This window comes from Mastigoproctus giganteus, chromosome 6, assembly GCF_048544385.1.
Source record: "Mastigoproctus giganteus isolate SK-2022 chromosome 6, ASM4854438v1, whole genome shotgun sequence".
NCBI classification, from domain to species: Eukaryota; Metazoa; Arthropoda; class Arachnida; order Uropygi; family Thelyphonidae; genus Mastigoproctus; species Mastigoproctus giganteus.
Window position 1 is genome coordinate 237,140,176 of NC_143580.1, and position 17,311 is coordinate 237,157,486.

General features: G+C 35.1%; 1 protein-coding gene across 1 annotated transcript in view; it reads left to right on the forward strand.

Moving 5' to 3' along the window:
• LOC150085111 (tRNA (32-2'-O)-methyltransferase regulator THADA-like) overlaps positions 1-17,311 on the forward strand; it is a 184,464-nt gene that overhangs the window by 124,894 nt on the left and 42,259 nt on the right. Inside the window, exons 16-18 of the mRNA XM_090376467.1 lie at positions 791-831; positions 1,144-1,216; positions 8,099-8,267. Of these exons, the coding sequence (XP_090232593.1) occupies positions 791-831; positions 1,144-1,216; positions 8,099-8,267 (283 nt within the window). The remainder of the gene's footprint in view (positions 1-790; positions 832-1,143; positions 1,217-8,098; positions 8,268-17,311) is intronic.

Here is a 17,311-nt window from a genome sequence, read left to right on the forward strand (position 1 = left end):
TATACTATGCAAGGAGGATATGTGGAACAGGACTAGGGTATGTCTGCCAGGGGCAAAAGTTGATGACGTTGTAGAGCAGTTATCATCTTTTAGGGGGAAAAAAATTTGATATTGTTGCACGTTGGAACTAATGACATTAAGAATAAAAGATCTGGAGATTTACTCAAGTACAGGTCAATGTTGAAAAAAAAAAGTTGCGAGTTAAGGTTGAATGTGAAAGTGTCTGCAATTCTGCCCAGACATGATAGGAGGGAGTATATGATGAGAGCCTTGTCAATCAGTTCGGCCCTGGAAAGATTGCCTTGATCAATTTGGTCAATTTGGTCAATTTGGCCGTGGAGAGATTGTGCAAGGCTCAAGGGGTAGAATTTTTTTCAACCTGGTCTGTGCTTGTTCAGAGGAGAGACTGCTTCTACAGGGATGGGATATGCTTAAATAGAAACGACCAAGGTGGAGATAGCATTGCAGAGTCTTTCATAATTTTTGTGTCTTCATCAGAGGTCAAAGACATTATGAAAGACTCTGCAATGCTATCTCCACCTTGGTCGTCTCTTCAAAAAAATTCATTTGGTTTACTTTTCTATCGTTACAATTATTTTTTCCTGTTACTTTCTTCCCCCCTTCGTTCACAACGTATATCACTCCCAGGGTACACCGTATTTTCATTAGTTCATTTCTATGCATAAACATCTACTTAGTGTATTTTATACTAATATATATATATATATATATATATATATATATATATATATATATATAAAATAAGACTTTTATTTTTTTTTTATTTTAGAAATTAATGTGGCTTTCAGGGAAGATGGAAGATACCAATCAGTGAGTATTATTAGTGTAGCATTATTATATTTATTCTAAATAATTTTGAAAGTTTAATGTTATTCATTCCATTCACACAACCACTAAAGTAAACAACTGTTGGGGAGTTTGTCCAATTTAATCAATTAATTTTTTTTTTCTGTACACTTCTCACTAATTGTATTATATGCAACTCAAATAATACAGCTTGTTATTTCATATTCATCATGTTATTTTGTAGTATTTTTATCAGACCTATATATGTTTTGCTTTGGCATCTAAATAAATGCCATAATGCTTTTTTCTTTTCTTCTCCCCATCCCCTCCACTTAGAGATGACATGTTTAATGCTATGCTCTTGTTCTCTCATCGATTGGCTGATATTTGTTATGAAAACATATTGGAAGTAAGTAGTCTAATTTTATTAATCTTAGAATAGGTATTATTTATGAATTTTGTAGTTGATGCCCAATTTTTCAACTCATAAAATTTATGGAAAACTTGTCTTTTATAGTTGACAGTAATTTTAATCACATTTGGGTTATATATTTTAAATACACTACAATTTGTATGTTGATAAACATACTGAATTATAAAGTCGTGGCTATTATATGTTTATTGATATTGTTCTTCAAAGCTGCTATTAGACAGACCTGGCTCTGTGTATCTTTTGTTCAAAACATATTAGTAGTGCAAATGAAGCAAGAAATCAGACTTATACAGCATCAGTGAAAAAAAAAATAAAATAAAACACTTCCCATATCACTTATCCATCCCTCTAAAAGTTATTTTGTTTTAGTTCTACCTTGAATTCAAACTACCCATCTCAACACCAGATGGCAGTTTGTTCCAACAGTCAACCATCTTTGTTCAGTTTGAATTTATGACTCCTTGTGTGTAGTCTGAGCAAGAGGAAGAATCTCATCAGCATTGAGCCTTCTCAATTCTTTCAGAGCCTTAAACACCTTGTTCAGATCTCCTTGCAGGTTAGTCTCCTTAGTCTTAAATGCTGCAGTTTGCGGAACTGGTACGAGAAAGAAAGGCTTCTTAAAATGAGGCTTAGACTGTATGTAGTACTCAAAATGTGGCCTAACTATTTCTTTATACAATGGGATAATCACTTCCTTATGCCTGCTGGCAGAATTGCTGTATAATTTGACAAATCTCATTAGCTGTCCTGGCATCCTGTCTGCACTGCTTAAATAACTTCATATCTGACTGAGCAAGCACTCTGTGGTCAAGTAATATCAGTGCATTCCTTCTCAAAGTGTTATCTCCAAAGAGCTTTTCAGGTGAACAGATTCTATTTTTTCAACTTCCATTTTATTTATTTATAAATTAGAGTAGCTCTTTTTATATTACAAAAAGCAGGCAGAAGCCCAGAAAGGAAATCCATCTTTCTGTTTCTTTTTATAACAGTACTAACAAACCAACTCGGCCACTTGGTCATCTTGTAACACTGCTCCTGCTTCCCTTTGGCAGGGCTGGAAACCTGGGTATTAAAGCTAACCCTGGGGCCAAATGGAACAAAACATGGACTATGACAACTTTCCACTGATTAAAGACTGCAAACCCAAATTCTATGGATATGCATCAAACTGATCATGACATAACCAACTAAAGAGAAGACTGAAGATGGGTGCTACCTGAGTAGAACATCCAAGTTTCTTGATTCTGCGTTCTTTAACAAACCAATCCGTATGCAATTTATTGCCTATGGACTGGATTGTTAAAGAATGCAGAATTTCTCATATAGAATTGTCTTGAAAGTGTAGCTGGGCCCACAAGAATAATGTGAAGACTTAAATCTGATGACTTGCTGATTGAGACCACCAGTCACAAGTCTCTCCTCTAACTCGCCTCATTTGGTGGAGTTCAGTTAGGGTGTCCCCACATGTCACACTCAATACTTAATATTCCTTTAGAACACATAAGTTATTCCTTTAGAACACATAAGTTCTAAAGGAATAATTTCAGAATATGACTCAATGAATGTCTCAGAAGTGGAAATTGTCCAGGATTAGTTGCACAGGCAAAAAGAATTATGCTGAAAAAAGATGACAAACTTATTGCAACTCTCAGCATCATACTGATGTTTAGTTCACCGAATCTACATTCATCAGTAAAAGCCGGGTATTTGAACTGAAGCATTTGTCTGTAAATTCTGAACCCTTCAATGTCATTCTTTCTCTTGCTGAGACTACACACATGAAGGGACATAAGTTCAGATTGAGGAAGGATGGTTGCAGGATAAATGTATGGAAGTTGGCCTTCAGCTAGCGGGTTGTTGATTGTTGGAATGTACATCCATCTGTTGTTGTGGAATTGAGTAGTTTGAATAATTTTAAACAGTCTATCAAGGTGACTCGTTATGTCCACACTGTGAATTGAAGGAGGGGTAGCATGCCCAAGCTTACTGTAATGCCAACTCTTTGCTTTGCCCCAAGTGTAAAGTCAATCATCTTGCCTTCTCTAAACTTGTGAGCAGTAGAAAGATAAAAAGACCCAGAGATACAAGACAGAAAAAAGTCTTGCATTCAGAAACAAGAAAACACAACAGCACACATGCCAAGACATACATGTGCTGAAACCTCTCAGAGTTTTAATTCCGTATCAGTTCAAACTGATATGGCAATTTTGCCAAGCGTCTCCATTTCTGTGGCCTCAATCTTTGCTTGCTTCTACACCTCAACCCTCAAAGCAGATAGGACTAACAATGCACCAATCTTAATAGCACCTGCTGCTTGTACAACTCTTGTAAGATTTGTCAAAACAGGAAACACAGATTCTGTTAGAAATACACAGACTCCTTCCTTATGGATACCACTGAAATTTCCATTCAAGACAAAATCTTGACTAGAAATTATCTATATCATGCTGTGGAGATCCATCCAGAGAATGATATGGAAATATGACCTGTTTTTCCAAAAAGAGATGAAATGAAAGTTAACCACCCCTAAGAGATTTTTAAAAAGCAGACACTCAGCTTCTTCATTTAAATCTGAACAATGAATAGCGTTGTCTAATGGAATTGCGGTGATGTCCATGAGATAATTAAACATAATCCAGTTTGCATCTGGTTTGTTAAAGAGTCTCCTGGATTTCATTTGATACCTCAGTTTATAAAAATACTGATGTAAGAATATCATGTAGAAAAATAAAGCTGCTAAATGGCAAATTTAGCTGCTTTATTTTTCCGTTATCCTCTCCACTTTTCATAGGAGCTTTCTACTCCTAGAGATCGTGAATGCCTAAGGACTGTATTTTCACATTTGTCTGCCTCAACTGTATATATATGATCCATCATTTCAAAAGATTAAAGCTGTAGCTAAAAAAATCCAAACTATTCTGGTGGTGTCTTGAATTTTTAAATGTAATAGTAGATTTGCCTTTTTGGGCAATGTTGTGCATCACTCAAAAGGGCAAATCCACTATTTATTTATCTTGTATAAAATTTTAAGTTCATTTTGTATAAATTTAATAAGATATTAATAACTTAGACAACACCATGGATAATGTCATTTGTCTCTAAGTTGAGCATAAGCCCAAGCTTTAAGGTTTGATACTTGGCCCTCAACCTTCAGTTGGGGAGGCAGAGATCTCCCCTAATTAAATATGAGTGCAGAGAAGCATGTGAATTTTATTTAAGAGGTTTTATGAATTTAGATTTCTCAAAGGTAACAAGTATGGTTTATCATGTAGTATCCATTTAAAATTATATGAAACATGATAACTGAAATAAATGAGTAATTTCTATTTTGATTTATATATAAAAAAAATTGACTTTTATATTTCAGTTGGGTTTCCACAGCTGAAAAGTAGTGAAATTACTTGATTCAAAAATAAAAATTCCAATTGTAATAGCATGTGTGTAGCCATGCACATTAGATGTCACTTATGTGTGTTAAATTTTAAAGTAGCATTAAATTCATTTCTCTTTTCTACACTGATATCATATATTGCATAAAACAAGTCATTGTGTATTTCACAGGAGACATGCATTTTATAACTAGTCAGTATGAGTAACACATGCAATGGGTAGATTCTGAGTAATGAGTTACCAGAGGTTCTGAGGCTAACTTGGAGATTTGCACCAACTGGGATATTTCCCAAGTCATCCCTGCTGTGTTAGTCATGGAACCAGAACAAAATGGTAAATATGTAGGTTGAACATCAAGATAGGTACCATCAATGTCAAAAGCCGACAGATTCATCCTCTTGGGGTAGCACAGTTGGTAGAAACAGCGTCCTCCCCACACTGGGTGGAAAAAACCTGAGTTTGAATCTTATCAATGATATGAGGAACTTTTATGGGCCTTTTTCACAATGTGGCTGAATTAGTCAGTCTCAGGTAAGAGTAGCATGGTTTTTTCCTCCCAGAAACTCTGGTTTTTCATCCAGCAAACAGCAAATAGATCACAGAACACACACATATTTACAGACATATGTAGTGCAATATGGCCTAAGTTGCTGATGTGCCTAAAACCCTGCAACAATCGAAAAATTAAATATCTTAGGCAGTAAAAAAAAAAAAAAAAAAAGAATTGGCAAGCTAGATAAACATGATATCAGTTATCACAGAAATCAAGAAGATCAATACAAGTGAGCTAATTATAAAAAATTATTTATTCTGGAAGTGATTAGATAGTATGAATCAGAGCTGTAATGCTCAATACTTCTATGTTGATATTAATATTTGTAAAATAATAAGAGGAGTTTACCTCAATATAGTACGTAGAACACTTCCATATGATATTCTCCAGAAATTAAAACGAAAACATCTAAAAACTTACATTAGAGTAAAAAATAATTAAAAACCAATTTAACACAATTAAAAATCAATTTAACGCAATTAAAAATATTAAAAAGAATCGAACGAAAATATTCAAAACGATTTTCCTTCCTATCGATACACACAATTATGGGAGATTTTTTGAACAGCTTGGTGCAAAATTACATTTTTTATTTAAAATTACATTAAATCAACACTAAGATACTTGGCCCAAAGTTACCATATTTCTTTTCTAAAATATTGCCTTCAAAACAACATTGTTCCAAAGTTTGCCAGGGTTAATTTAAATCAAACAATTTCAGGCATAAAACAACTAACACTGGCCACATCGCGTAATATCGTTAAACTTGCCTTAAAATCTCGATATTCGAATAAACAAAAATACCTTTACGAGGTTAGGAAGCTTCGCGATAAATTAAAAAATTATCTACATCCGAACGATTGGTCTGTATTGAAGACCTCCATAGATTTGCGACGGGAAGCACAAGCCTCAGAAATAAATAAAAAAAACAGACACGTTAAGGAAGGAAAATCGTTTTGAATATTTTCGTTAGATTCTTTTTAATATTTTTAATTGTGTTAAATTGGTTTTTAATTATTTTTTATTCTAATGTAAGTTTTTTGATTTTTTTCGTTTTAATTTCTGGAGAATATCATACGGAAGTGTTCTACGTACTATATTGAGGTAAACTCCTCTTATTATTTTACAAATTCTGGAAGCAATGTACAGTGTAACAACTTTTAATTTATTTATCAGGAAGTTTAATTGGCAAAGAAGCATTATCCAATGCAGTTATATGTGCAAAATTTTAGATGGAAAGATCAGTAATGATATTTCTGAAAAGGATGAAATAGGATTCTTTAATATCTTAGGAATAGCTAAGTAGGAAATGACAAATCAAATTCAATCTGCAAAGATATCTTAGAAAAATTTTGAAGAAAAAGGTAACCTAACATTAATGGTAAAAGACTATAATTTTTTCAAATTTTATTCTTAATTACAAACACAATTTCAGCATAAAAACCACCAGAAGTTTATTTACACGAAAATGACAAAATTAGAAGCACGATTTTTTGAAAATTAACAATGTAGACAGGCTTTAAAAAATTTGTATATGAGGCGTGCCAATAAAGTTCCCAGACTGGTGCAGTAAAAAGAATACAAAGTGGTTTTATGGAACACCTCAAAAATGGTTATATTTTTATTCAAAGTATGCATATATCCACCTACACTCTGATTGAATGCATTTATTACACTGTTATAAAAGTTTCTGAAAAGAGTCGGTGAAGGCATCCAAAGAAGTGATGTTCAGTTTGGCAGTTATGTTTTTTCTTGTGTCCTCAAAATCGTGAAGTCTCTTTCCTTTGAGCACTTTTCCCCTTGAGAAAGAGGAAAAAGTCTGCTGCTGCTAGATTGGGAGAGTAGGATGGATGATTGACTGTACAATGCTATGTTTCATCAGAACTGTCTTTACAACAAATGCCAAATGGGCAGGGGCATTGTCATACAACAAGAACCAGCTGTCTATCTGTCTCTTTCTCTCAAAATTGTGGCTTCCTCTGAGAAATGTGTTTCAAATAGTCTGAAGTACCTTTATGTAGAATGCAGCATTAACTCTCTCCCCTTCAGTTACAAATTCTTTGTGAATCACATCTTCCTGTTTGTTGAAAAACATGATCAGCGGCATCTTAATCCTGGACTTCTGTAAACAAAACCTTTTGGGCCTTAGTGATGATTTTGAAGTCCACTGCATGTTTTGATGCTTTGTCTCTGGGTTGTACTGAAACAATCAACACTTCAATGACAATACATTCAAAGAAATTAGATTGTTCTGCCAATCCTGGATGAAGTCTTCACATGATGACACTCTTCATTGCTTCTGCTAATCTGTGAGACACTGCTTTTTGCACAGACCTTCCTTTTCTCTAAATCTTCATGCAGAATTTAATGAATCTTCCCACTTATATCCTACCATAGTTTCTGAGATCAAATGATTATCTCTTGCCACAATTTCCCAAACTTTTGCAACTGCATTCTCATTTTGAGAAGTTGATGGATGTCAACTTCTTGGGTCATTGTGAAAATCCTCATGTCCATCTTTGAACCACTTATACCATTTAAACCATTAGCATGACTTAATGTTTCATCACTATTTTTAACACTTCATACATTTGTTTCAGATTTTTCTGTTTTAAAGAAAAATTTGATATTCGTTCGTTATTCCATTGCAAAATCATGACATGAAATGTTAACATGCTGCTAGTGAAGCTGGTTGTTATTACTTTCAACTTGTCAGCCTATTGGACAATCTCTGTACCATCATCTGTTGGAGGAAATTTGAACTACAACATACCTGTTGAACATGACTGCAACAACACCAGTCCAGGAACTTCATTGCCACACCTTTTATTTATCTTATGTGTGCATATATAATGTGCATTACTGTATTTTTTCCCCTTTTAATCCAATTTTTTTTTTTAACATGATATCATTAGGGCCGTTTAGGACAGCATGATGAAGTTGCTCTGACTTCACTGATAAAGTGGATGGAAATCTTAGAAAACAACAGTCTCCCTGATGAAAGTATTTCCCGAAGAATGAGTGTTGCCTATACTTTGTCATTGGCAGCAGATAATTTCTTTTTTATTTCTGGTGGACCATTAGGTAATATTTGTATTCATTTTGATATTGAAAGAGGAGGAATCCTAATTGGTTATTTTCAGCATATTTCTAAGAAATAGCTTTAAAAAAAAAAAAAAAAAAAAAAAACCCTCACTTGGGGAATCTATATTTCCATAATGACTGCACTCCACTGAATATTATGATAGTTTATTTATCTGTTAACTAATCACTTATATATTAAGGTAACATTTCAGGAACCTTGCTGGAACCATCCTCAGACTATACATAGGCTGTTTTTTTAAGCACAGAAAGAAAGAAAGAAAGAGAAAGAATAATCAACCAAATTACTATTATGTTAAAATTAATATTACATATGCAAAACAAACGAAAACATAATGGGTAATTACTGTATTTATGCATAGTACATTATGTATATACAATAAATCCTCACTAATCCGATTAATTGGGGGATAGGTCATCCAAATTAAGCCATAATCTGGATTAGCAAAGCAAAAGATAGCCTTAAAAGAACAAAAACTTAGAACACAAATAAATAAATAAATGGAAAATTTAATAAATAAAATATAGGTAATGCTCATGAAAATGAATAAAAAATATCACTGTAGAGTTTATTAAAAACTATAAAAAGACAATACATTTATCCGTCAATAGACGGATAAATGTAGTATCTTTTTATACATTTATCAGGTGGCGCTGGCGTTGCACATCAGTGCCACTTTGTTGCTGTGAATACCATTTAAATACAGCTTCCAGCAACGCTTATTTTGGCTCTTTTAATGTCTGTCTATTTGATACACTGCTTTTATCACTTCCCACATCGAATTTTAAAGAAAACATCTTTATAGATTCTTTTTGTTTTTTAATACCTGACAGTCTATAATAGGCCAACACCAAATTCTTCAGCAATTTTTTTTTCCAGGAACACCATTTTCAAGTTGTTCTAAAACCTTTTAGCTTGTTAATGATAGTTAAAGTGACATATTTTCTTTTTATTTCACATTTCAATTCTTTAGAACCCATAATTATATAAAATATGTTAACGTATAAAGTATGCAAATGAAGCGATATCAGCAATAACAAATAACATCCGTCTGACTCAGAATCAACAACAATGCTGAACACGCAAGACAATGTATGCTCTGTCACTCTCTATGCAGTCGTAGTGACCCATCTGCCTCCCTAAATCCTGTCTTTCAAAGTACTCAACTGTGAACAGAATTTTTCATATTTGATTGGAATTAACTGTAACTGATTAGCGAGGGTTTACTGTGTGTATGTATATATACAGTGGAACTTCTCTATTACGAACTTCTATTTAACGAATTTCTCTATATTACGAATTTTTTCGCAAAACATTGCACCTTGAAATGAAATTACATGTAAAATTAACCCCATATAACGAAGTGTTAGTCTCTCTATAACGAATTTTTAAAAAAATTAGTAAAAGCATTTTTGAAGATTTTCAAGCATTTACTGCTAAACAGCCGCTCAAATATACTGCCTCCTTCCCACTGAAATTTCGCATTAGCATCTGGAATTAAATAATCATCTTTTTAGTGAACACTTGTGGCCATTGACGCCCTTTGACGTCTTTGTTTCATTTTTGTTACAGTTATTAAACCAAATGGGTTATCTTAAAAGCGGTCGTAAACTTTACAATAAATAGGGTAGATTTGTAAATTGATGTTGGCTCAGGGGAAAGCGAAATTCGCTGTGGTAAACCTTTAGCATGCTGTGGCGGCAATACATAGAATGCTACCACAGTCGGTTTTTAGTAATGCCTACTGAGTGACATTCGCTTCTCACCTCAACTGTACCTCGTGACCTTCATGTCAATCATTATATGATATGTCCATTCTTGTCTAACTGGACCCCCAGTAGATGGTTTTCATGAATTTTTTTTTTTTTTTTTTTTCCGTTCGTCATCGATCACATAGGCTATATGCTCTTGTTTTTTTTTTTTTTTTTTTGAAAAGTAACATGCAGCATACGTTAATCATAAATTTTCTTTCATGTATATAAGAATGAAAGCAGATTAAAAGAAATTCATAAAGTCGTATATTTCTTCAAAGGGAGTGATACTGTTGAATTGGCAAGCGAACATCATTGAGTAGGCAGTACCTGTACTAACAATTCACTATATGGCCAGCGCAGCGAAGTTTCCGGTGTATGTATCGGCAAGAGCTGCAGTCCAGTAATTTTTACAATTGCGAAAACAGTGTCGAAGAGAAAGTGTTTAAGTATTAATGATAAAGCAAAGATTGTTATGATATTTTTCAGGGTTTTAAGAAAAAAGATGTTGCAGAGAAATATGGCATATCTGCAAGCAGTTTATCTACGAATTTAAAAAAATCGAGAATCAATTTTAAATGCAATTGAAGGAGGAGCAGACAAGAAGCGAATTAAGTTGTGTATATACGAAGATGTTGATAAAGTTGTTCTAAAATGGGTGCAAATGATACGTGAAAAGAATATCCCAATATCGAGCCTAATAATTAAGCAACAAGCTCTGAAATTTGCACAGTCCCTTGGACATACAGAATTTAATACGAGCACTGGGTGGCTAGATAAATGTAAGAAGCGCCACAGAATTGTGGAAAAGGTTATTTGTGGAGAAAGTGTTAATGTAAGCGAAGAAGATTGCAACAGTTGGAGGAACAATACCAGAAGATTTTGGAAGAATATGAGCGTAAGGATGTTTCTAATGCTTATGAAATGGGTTTATTCTTTAAATGTTTACCGAATAGAAGGATGATAAATGTTTTGGCGGAAAACAAAGCAAAGAAAGAATCGCTGTGCTAGTTGGAGCAAATATGACAGGAAGTGAAAAATTAAGACTTTTGGTCGTCGGAATATCAAAAAACCCAAGATGTTTTAGAGGCACAAAATCTTTGGAAGTTGACTACACCTTTAATAAAAAAAGCATGGATGACAAGTGATATTTTGAAGAATGGATATTAAAACTAGACAAGCGTATAACAAAAGAAAAAAGGAAAATCGTGTTGGTAACTGACAACTGTCCGGCACATCCTGCCAATATTTCTGCCAAACTTAAAAGTGCGAAGTTGTTTTTACCACTAAACGTAACGTCAAAACTCCAGCCAATGGACCAAGGCATTATTAAAAATTTTAAATTTCATTATCGAAAGAGAATAATAGTGAAGATTGTCAATGCATTATCAGAAAATAGAAACTTGGATGTTACAATTAACCTTAGAGATTGCATCTCTGAACTGGCAAAAGTTTGGACAAACGATGTCACTGAATACACTATTCAAAATTGTTTTTCGAAAGCGGGATTTGCATTGAATACAGAAGTTGAACAATGACTGGACGAACAAGATGAACTGCCCCTTTCACAACTGAAAAACTTTTGGACATTATTAGAATCGTCTGGAAACATCGAAAATGAAATAACAATGGATAGTTATGCTTATGTAGATCACAGCAGAACATCAAAATGAAGATGAAATACATTAAAAATAAATGTAGATTCGTTTTCATTTTCTAATTAGATAACAATTTCTAATAAAAAAAGATATTCTCTGTATAACGAAATTTCTCTATAACGAATTTTTTTGCGGATTTATCGAATTCGTTATAGGGAAGTTCGACTGTGTATATATATATATATTTTTTTTTTTTACCTGTTTGATTCAATTTGAGTAGTATAATTACCAGGATAAATAAAATAAATTAAATTTAAAGTTAATCACAATTTCTTAACAGTTGTTGTCAGCTTCCTGTTTGCCAATTGTCTCAATTACAACTGCACATTCTGGCAAGAGGGAGCTGTTAGCATGTTTATTTATACATGAGGTTTCTAATTAATTGACCACCATTTCATGTTAGAAACCTAAAAGGATAAATAAACTGTTCACAGCACCTTTTGGCAGAACATGCAGTCCGAATTGAGACTTCAGCAAACAGGAGGCTGGCAACAGGTAAGGAATTCAGATTAACTTTAATTTTAATTTATTCTATTTATACTGGTAATTGCTGACCGGGTTAGCTGGGTGGGTAAAGTGCCTGCCTGGCAACCCAAAGGTCGCGGGTTCGAAATCTGCCTCGGGCTTGGATCAAAGTACTGCTAAAACCTTGGGAGGTGCATCATGGCCACAGAAGCCGATGTGCCAATAACTATCAAAAAAAAAAAAAAAAAATCCTGGTAATTATATTATTCAAATTAAATAGAATAGGTAAAAAATAATAATATATATATTTTTTTTATGAAAACTCCAAACACAAGAGGTATTAGAACCTATAGTACTTAGTACCATGCTTGGGTTGGAGGTTGAGAAGATGAGAAAAGATATTTGTTGACATTAGACTTGAACTTCTGTAGACTGTAATTTTCAGGAAAGACATATGAAGGAAGGTTGTTCCAGAAAACGGCAGTTGACTGAAAAAACAAGGAAGATGAAAAGTTGGTTTTGTGAGTTTGAAGTTGGACAGTAAATGGATGTTGGCACATGTTCGGACTGTTTTGAAAGAGAGAGAGCGGGAATTATAGAAGCCAATTCAGAAGAACAGTGCCTATGGGAGTATCTGTAGAAAAGGCATGCAGCAGAAACAGTAAGACTATGAGACAGCAAGTGGAGAGACTCTGGTAGAGATTAATTATTAATTATACAAACTGCCCTTTTCTGAATGGAATCTAGCTAGAAGCCTGAGAGGGGTTTGGGGGGGCACCGCCCCAGATGTAAGAACAATATTCCATGGTAGGGTGGATTTGTGATTTGTACAGTGAGAGTACAGCTGTTTGGAAGAAAAGTAATGCCAAGAGCGAAAGGGAAAACGAAGTTTTTTAGATGCAGAGGAAACAATATTTGTAATGTGCTTGTGCCAAGAGAGATTAGGTCAGGGTACTCCCCAAAAGAGATATATCAACTTGCCTAGAAATCTGAGTGTCAACAAAGATAAGCATAGGAGCAGAAGAATCCTTTTTGTGAGATATAAGACAAGACTGAGTTTTAGAAAGATTGAAATCAACTAAGTTGTCTTTGCCTCACTGGAGAAGTACCTGGAGATTGGCATTTAAGGAATTGGTAGCGGATATCTGAGAAGTTGAAGCTGACTTCTCAAAATGGAAAGTGGAATGCAATGTGCTATCGTCGGCAAAACTATGGATAGGATTTCCAGTCAGCGGAAGAAGGTCATTAATATACAAGAGGAAAAGAGTGGAGGAAAGAAGTGAACCTTGGGGGACACTTGCATTAGTGGAGAAGTTAGAAGACAGAGAGCCATCTACCATCACCCTCAGTGAATGATCAGAGAGAAAACTGGATAACCAATTACAAAAAACAGTTGGCAAACCATAAGATGGAAGCTTGTTTAGAAGACCTTTATGCCAAACACGATTGAAAGCCTTTGAGATGTCAAGAGCAACTGCTTGTGTTTCACCAAACGTTTCCATTGAATTTGTCATAAATGGGTAACATAAACGAGAATATCACCAGTGGATTGACACTGATGGAATCCATACTGGCGATCTTTGATCAGATGGAAGGTTTCTAGATAGTTTAACAGTTGGTGGTTAATTGATTTCTTCATTACGTTAGCAAGAGTAGAAGTAATTGCAATGGGAAGATAATTAGATTGGAGGGATTTGTCATCCTTTTTAGGAACTGGCTGGATATGAGCAAATTTACAAGCAGAAGAAAAAACATCTTTGGAATAAGAAAGTGAAAAAAGGTGGCAAAGAACAGGAGCAAGTTCAGGAGCACAGGTTTTCAGAACAAATAGAGAAATACCATCAGGACCTAGATCCTTCTTAGAATCAAGATTTGTCAAAATCCTTCTGACATCCTTTTGACGGAAGACCACAGGAGGCATTGATTGGAGTGTGCTGGGAATGGTGGGAGGTGTTTTACCAGGTTCATTAATACATGAGTTGAAAGAAAAAAGGGATGCTAGCAAGTCAGCTTTATCCTTGGCTGAAGTGAAAATAGAACCATCTGGTTTAGACAGAGGTGGGAGCAGAGATGGGTAAAAGTTTTGGACAATAGCTTTGGCAAGAGACCAGAATGCTTGGCTACCATTAGGGCAAGAAGCGAGTTTTCTACTCTTAGCCTGTTCAAAATCTAGTTTGAACTGATTAATAACTGCTTTACAATTGTTGCGAACCTTTGGTGTCAGCAGAAAGTGAAACAGAAGAATTGGAAACAAGCCAATTACGATATGGAACATTCTTCTCCTGAAGGGCTTAGCACATTTATTGGAAAACCAAAGTTTAGATAAAGGACAAGATTTTAAAGTGGAGTGTGGGATAAAGGATTCCATTCCTACAAGAATAATTTCACTGACACGATCTGAGCAAATGTTGACATCAGAAGCGTTGAAACATTAATCCAACCAAGGAAAAGAAGAAAAGAAATTTCTCAGGTTATCCCATTTTGCATTCTTGTAATGCCAAACAACACTAAGTTGGGAATAGCCATGAGATAAAGGCTCCATTGGAGAAGAGACAATCACCAAGTTGTGATCTGAGGTGCCTAAAGGACCACTCACTTCAACTGTGTACTTAGAAGGGTTGTTTGTGAGAAAAAGATCAAGCATGTCGAATTTATGGTTAGGATTGTCCGGTATTCTTGTAGGTAAATGAACATTCTGTGCAAAGTCATTAGTAATTGCAAAAGCTCAGCATCTCAACCAGCTGGGTTGGTGTGACTAGAAAACAGAAGCCAGCTGGAGTTGTGAACAATAAAATCTCCAAGGAAAATTACCTCACTGTTAGGGAAGTTGGACTGGAGAAAGTCAAGTTGCAAAGAGAGGAAGTCAAAGAGCTCCAAGTGATTAGTGGAGTTGGGAGAATGGTAGAGACAACAGATGAATTTGACACAATGAGGTAGACAGAGAAATTTAAGCCAGAAAAGATCGAAAAAAGGAGATTCCAAATTACCAAGTCTCTGACAGGGAATATTGGAATGGACATATGCACAAGTACCACCTTTGAGGCGAAAGGAATCATACAACGAATAATTTGGGCAACTGAGATGAGCAGTAGGTGAATCAACCGATAACTGAGATTCTGTCAGAAAAAGTACATGGGGTTTGGCAGATTGCAAGTGGAAATGGACATTGTTGAGATTAGAATTGAGACCATGTATATTTGTTAAATGAATTAGGAAGTATTTGGGTGGTTTAGATCTTTTTGCAGATGAGCTTACTCTATTAGTTTGACAATGTATTCTCAAGTAAGAAAAAGGGTTGGGGGGTGGGGGCATGCTGTATGAAGTAATGAAACTTTTGGCATACACATGGTAAGAATATACCCAGTTCCTTGACATAACTTGGCCTCGACAATGCCCCCCCACCCCACATACACACTACTCGGACTCCCTCCAGTCACTACCTGTCAGAGTAGAGGTGTCAAGATTATACACTAGCTGATCCGGAAGCCTCCTAAAGAGTTACCAATATGTTTGGTCCGGTGTACTAACTAGCGGCCGGCCTGCGAACACCGTTTTAGAGTTGTACCCTCGAAATGTAATCTCACCCTGGATCTCACCATGATGACCTCAAAAAGTCATCAGTCATACTGCATGATGGAAGAGATGGGGTTGACTGGAACTTAGCTCTGGAGACTAAACGTGGGTTCCACCACTTTAAGCTTCTAATAAGCAAAGTGGTGGTGCTGCACCGGTTGATAAGAGTCATCTACCACCTAGTATTGCTGGTAACACAGAAGGGGTGGCATTCCTCCGTGTGGTGTGGGCATCACACCTCGAACCCTGCTTACGTTGGTTCCCACCTTGGTGGTCACCCACAGTATGCTTGTGCATGGGGGTTATACCCATGCACAATTACTAACAGTAATTGTGCATGTGTATTACTAACAGTCCCACCACCATCGTGAAGGTGCAAGCAGAGGATTTGGCTGTTACAGACTGTCCAGACTTTGCTGAAATTGGGTCCACTTGACTTGAATATCAGTTCCAATAGCAGTTTAGACTCCCAGGTAGCAAGTACAGCTTGTCAGGCATATCTGAGAAAATGTCTGTGACAACCTCAAGGACCAATGTACTAGCATAAATTGTATTTATCTACCAGAAGTTTTGTATATGTAATATTAATTTTAACATAATAGTAATTTAGTTTCTTTTTTCTTTCTAATCCTCAAAAAATAGCCTATATATGATCTGAGGATGAATTCCAATATGGTTCCCAAAACATTACCTTAATGTATAGTGATTTAGTTAATAGCTAAATAAACTTCTTAATATTCACATAGTATAAGAGTAGAGGTCATTATAGAAATGTAGGTTCCATGGAAAAACACCATGTAATATTATTCTCCAACTGTATTAAACTCAGTTATATCATATAAGTGATGTGAAGCCTTTAACTTTAATAGACTTGTAATTTCCAGTTTTAAAGAGCTTTTTTTTTTATTCAATGTAAACTTCTCTAGCTTTTCTCTGCTGGAGTATTTCCCTTACTCTTTTTGCATGGCAATAAATGAGTAACTGACCATATTTATATACATGTAATGAACCCTTCATCTAATTGGCCTTGCTTGTTAGTGAAGTGCAGTTTAAAAATTTTGTTCATGGCCAACTTTGAAAATCATTTTTGTCAGCAGTAGTCCCACTTTACAGTTCAGTTCTGCATCGTAATTATTTTATAGTATTATGAAATGTAGAATTCATATATCCTTGTATAATATATATGTTTAAAATTATCTATTGCTCATTTGTCAATGATGCCTGTTTGCATCCCATCAGAGACTAGAAAAGTTCTTAATGGTCTCTTCAATGAGAGTGTTATTAGCCTGTTTCAGTCTGAGAGAGTAGTAGTGGTAGTAGTCCTTTTCCCCTTGAGTTATTGAGTTTGTCAGCCCTCACTACCTGCAGATTGTCTCATGAACAGATAATAAAAACATAATGCACCATACAAGCTGGAGTTACTATTACAACTGGCTTGGAGTTGATGTGCCAAAAATTCTGAAGGGCAAGATCAAGCAGGTAATTCATGAACAGTGTTGGAGAAAATTTTTTAGTTTGAATTGATATGCAGCCCTATGGATCTGTTTATTCCACAAAAGGAAGCACCCCAGGACAGTA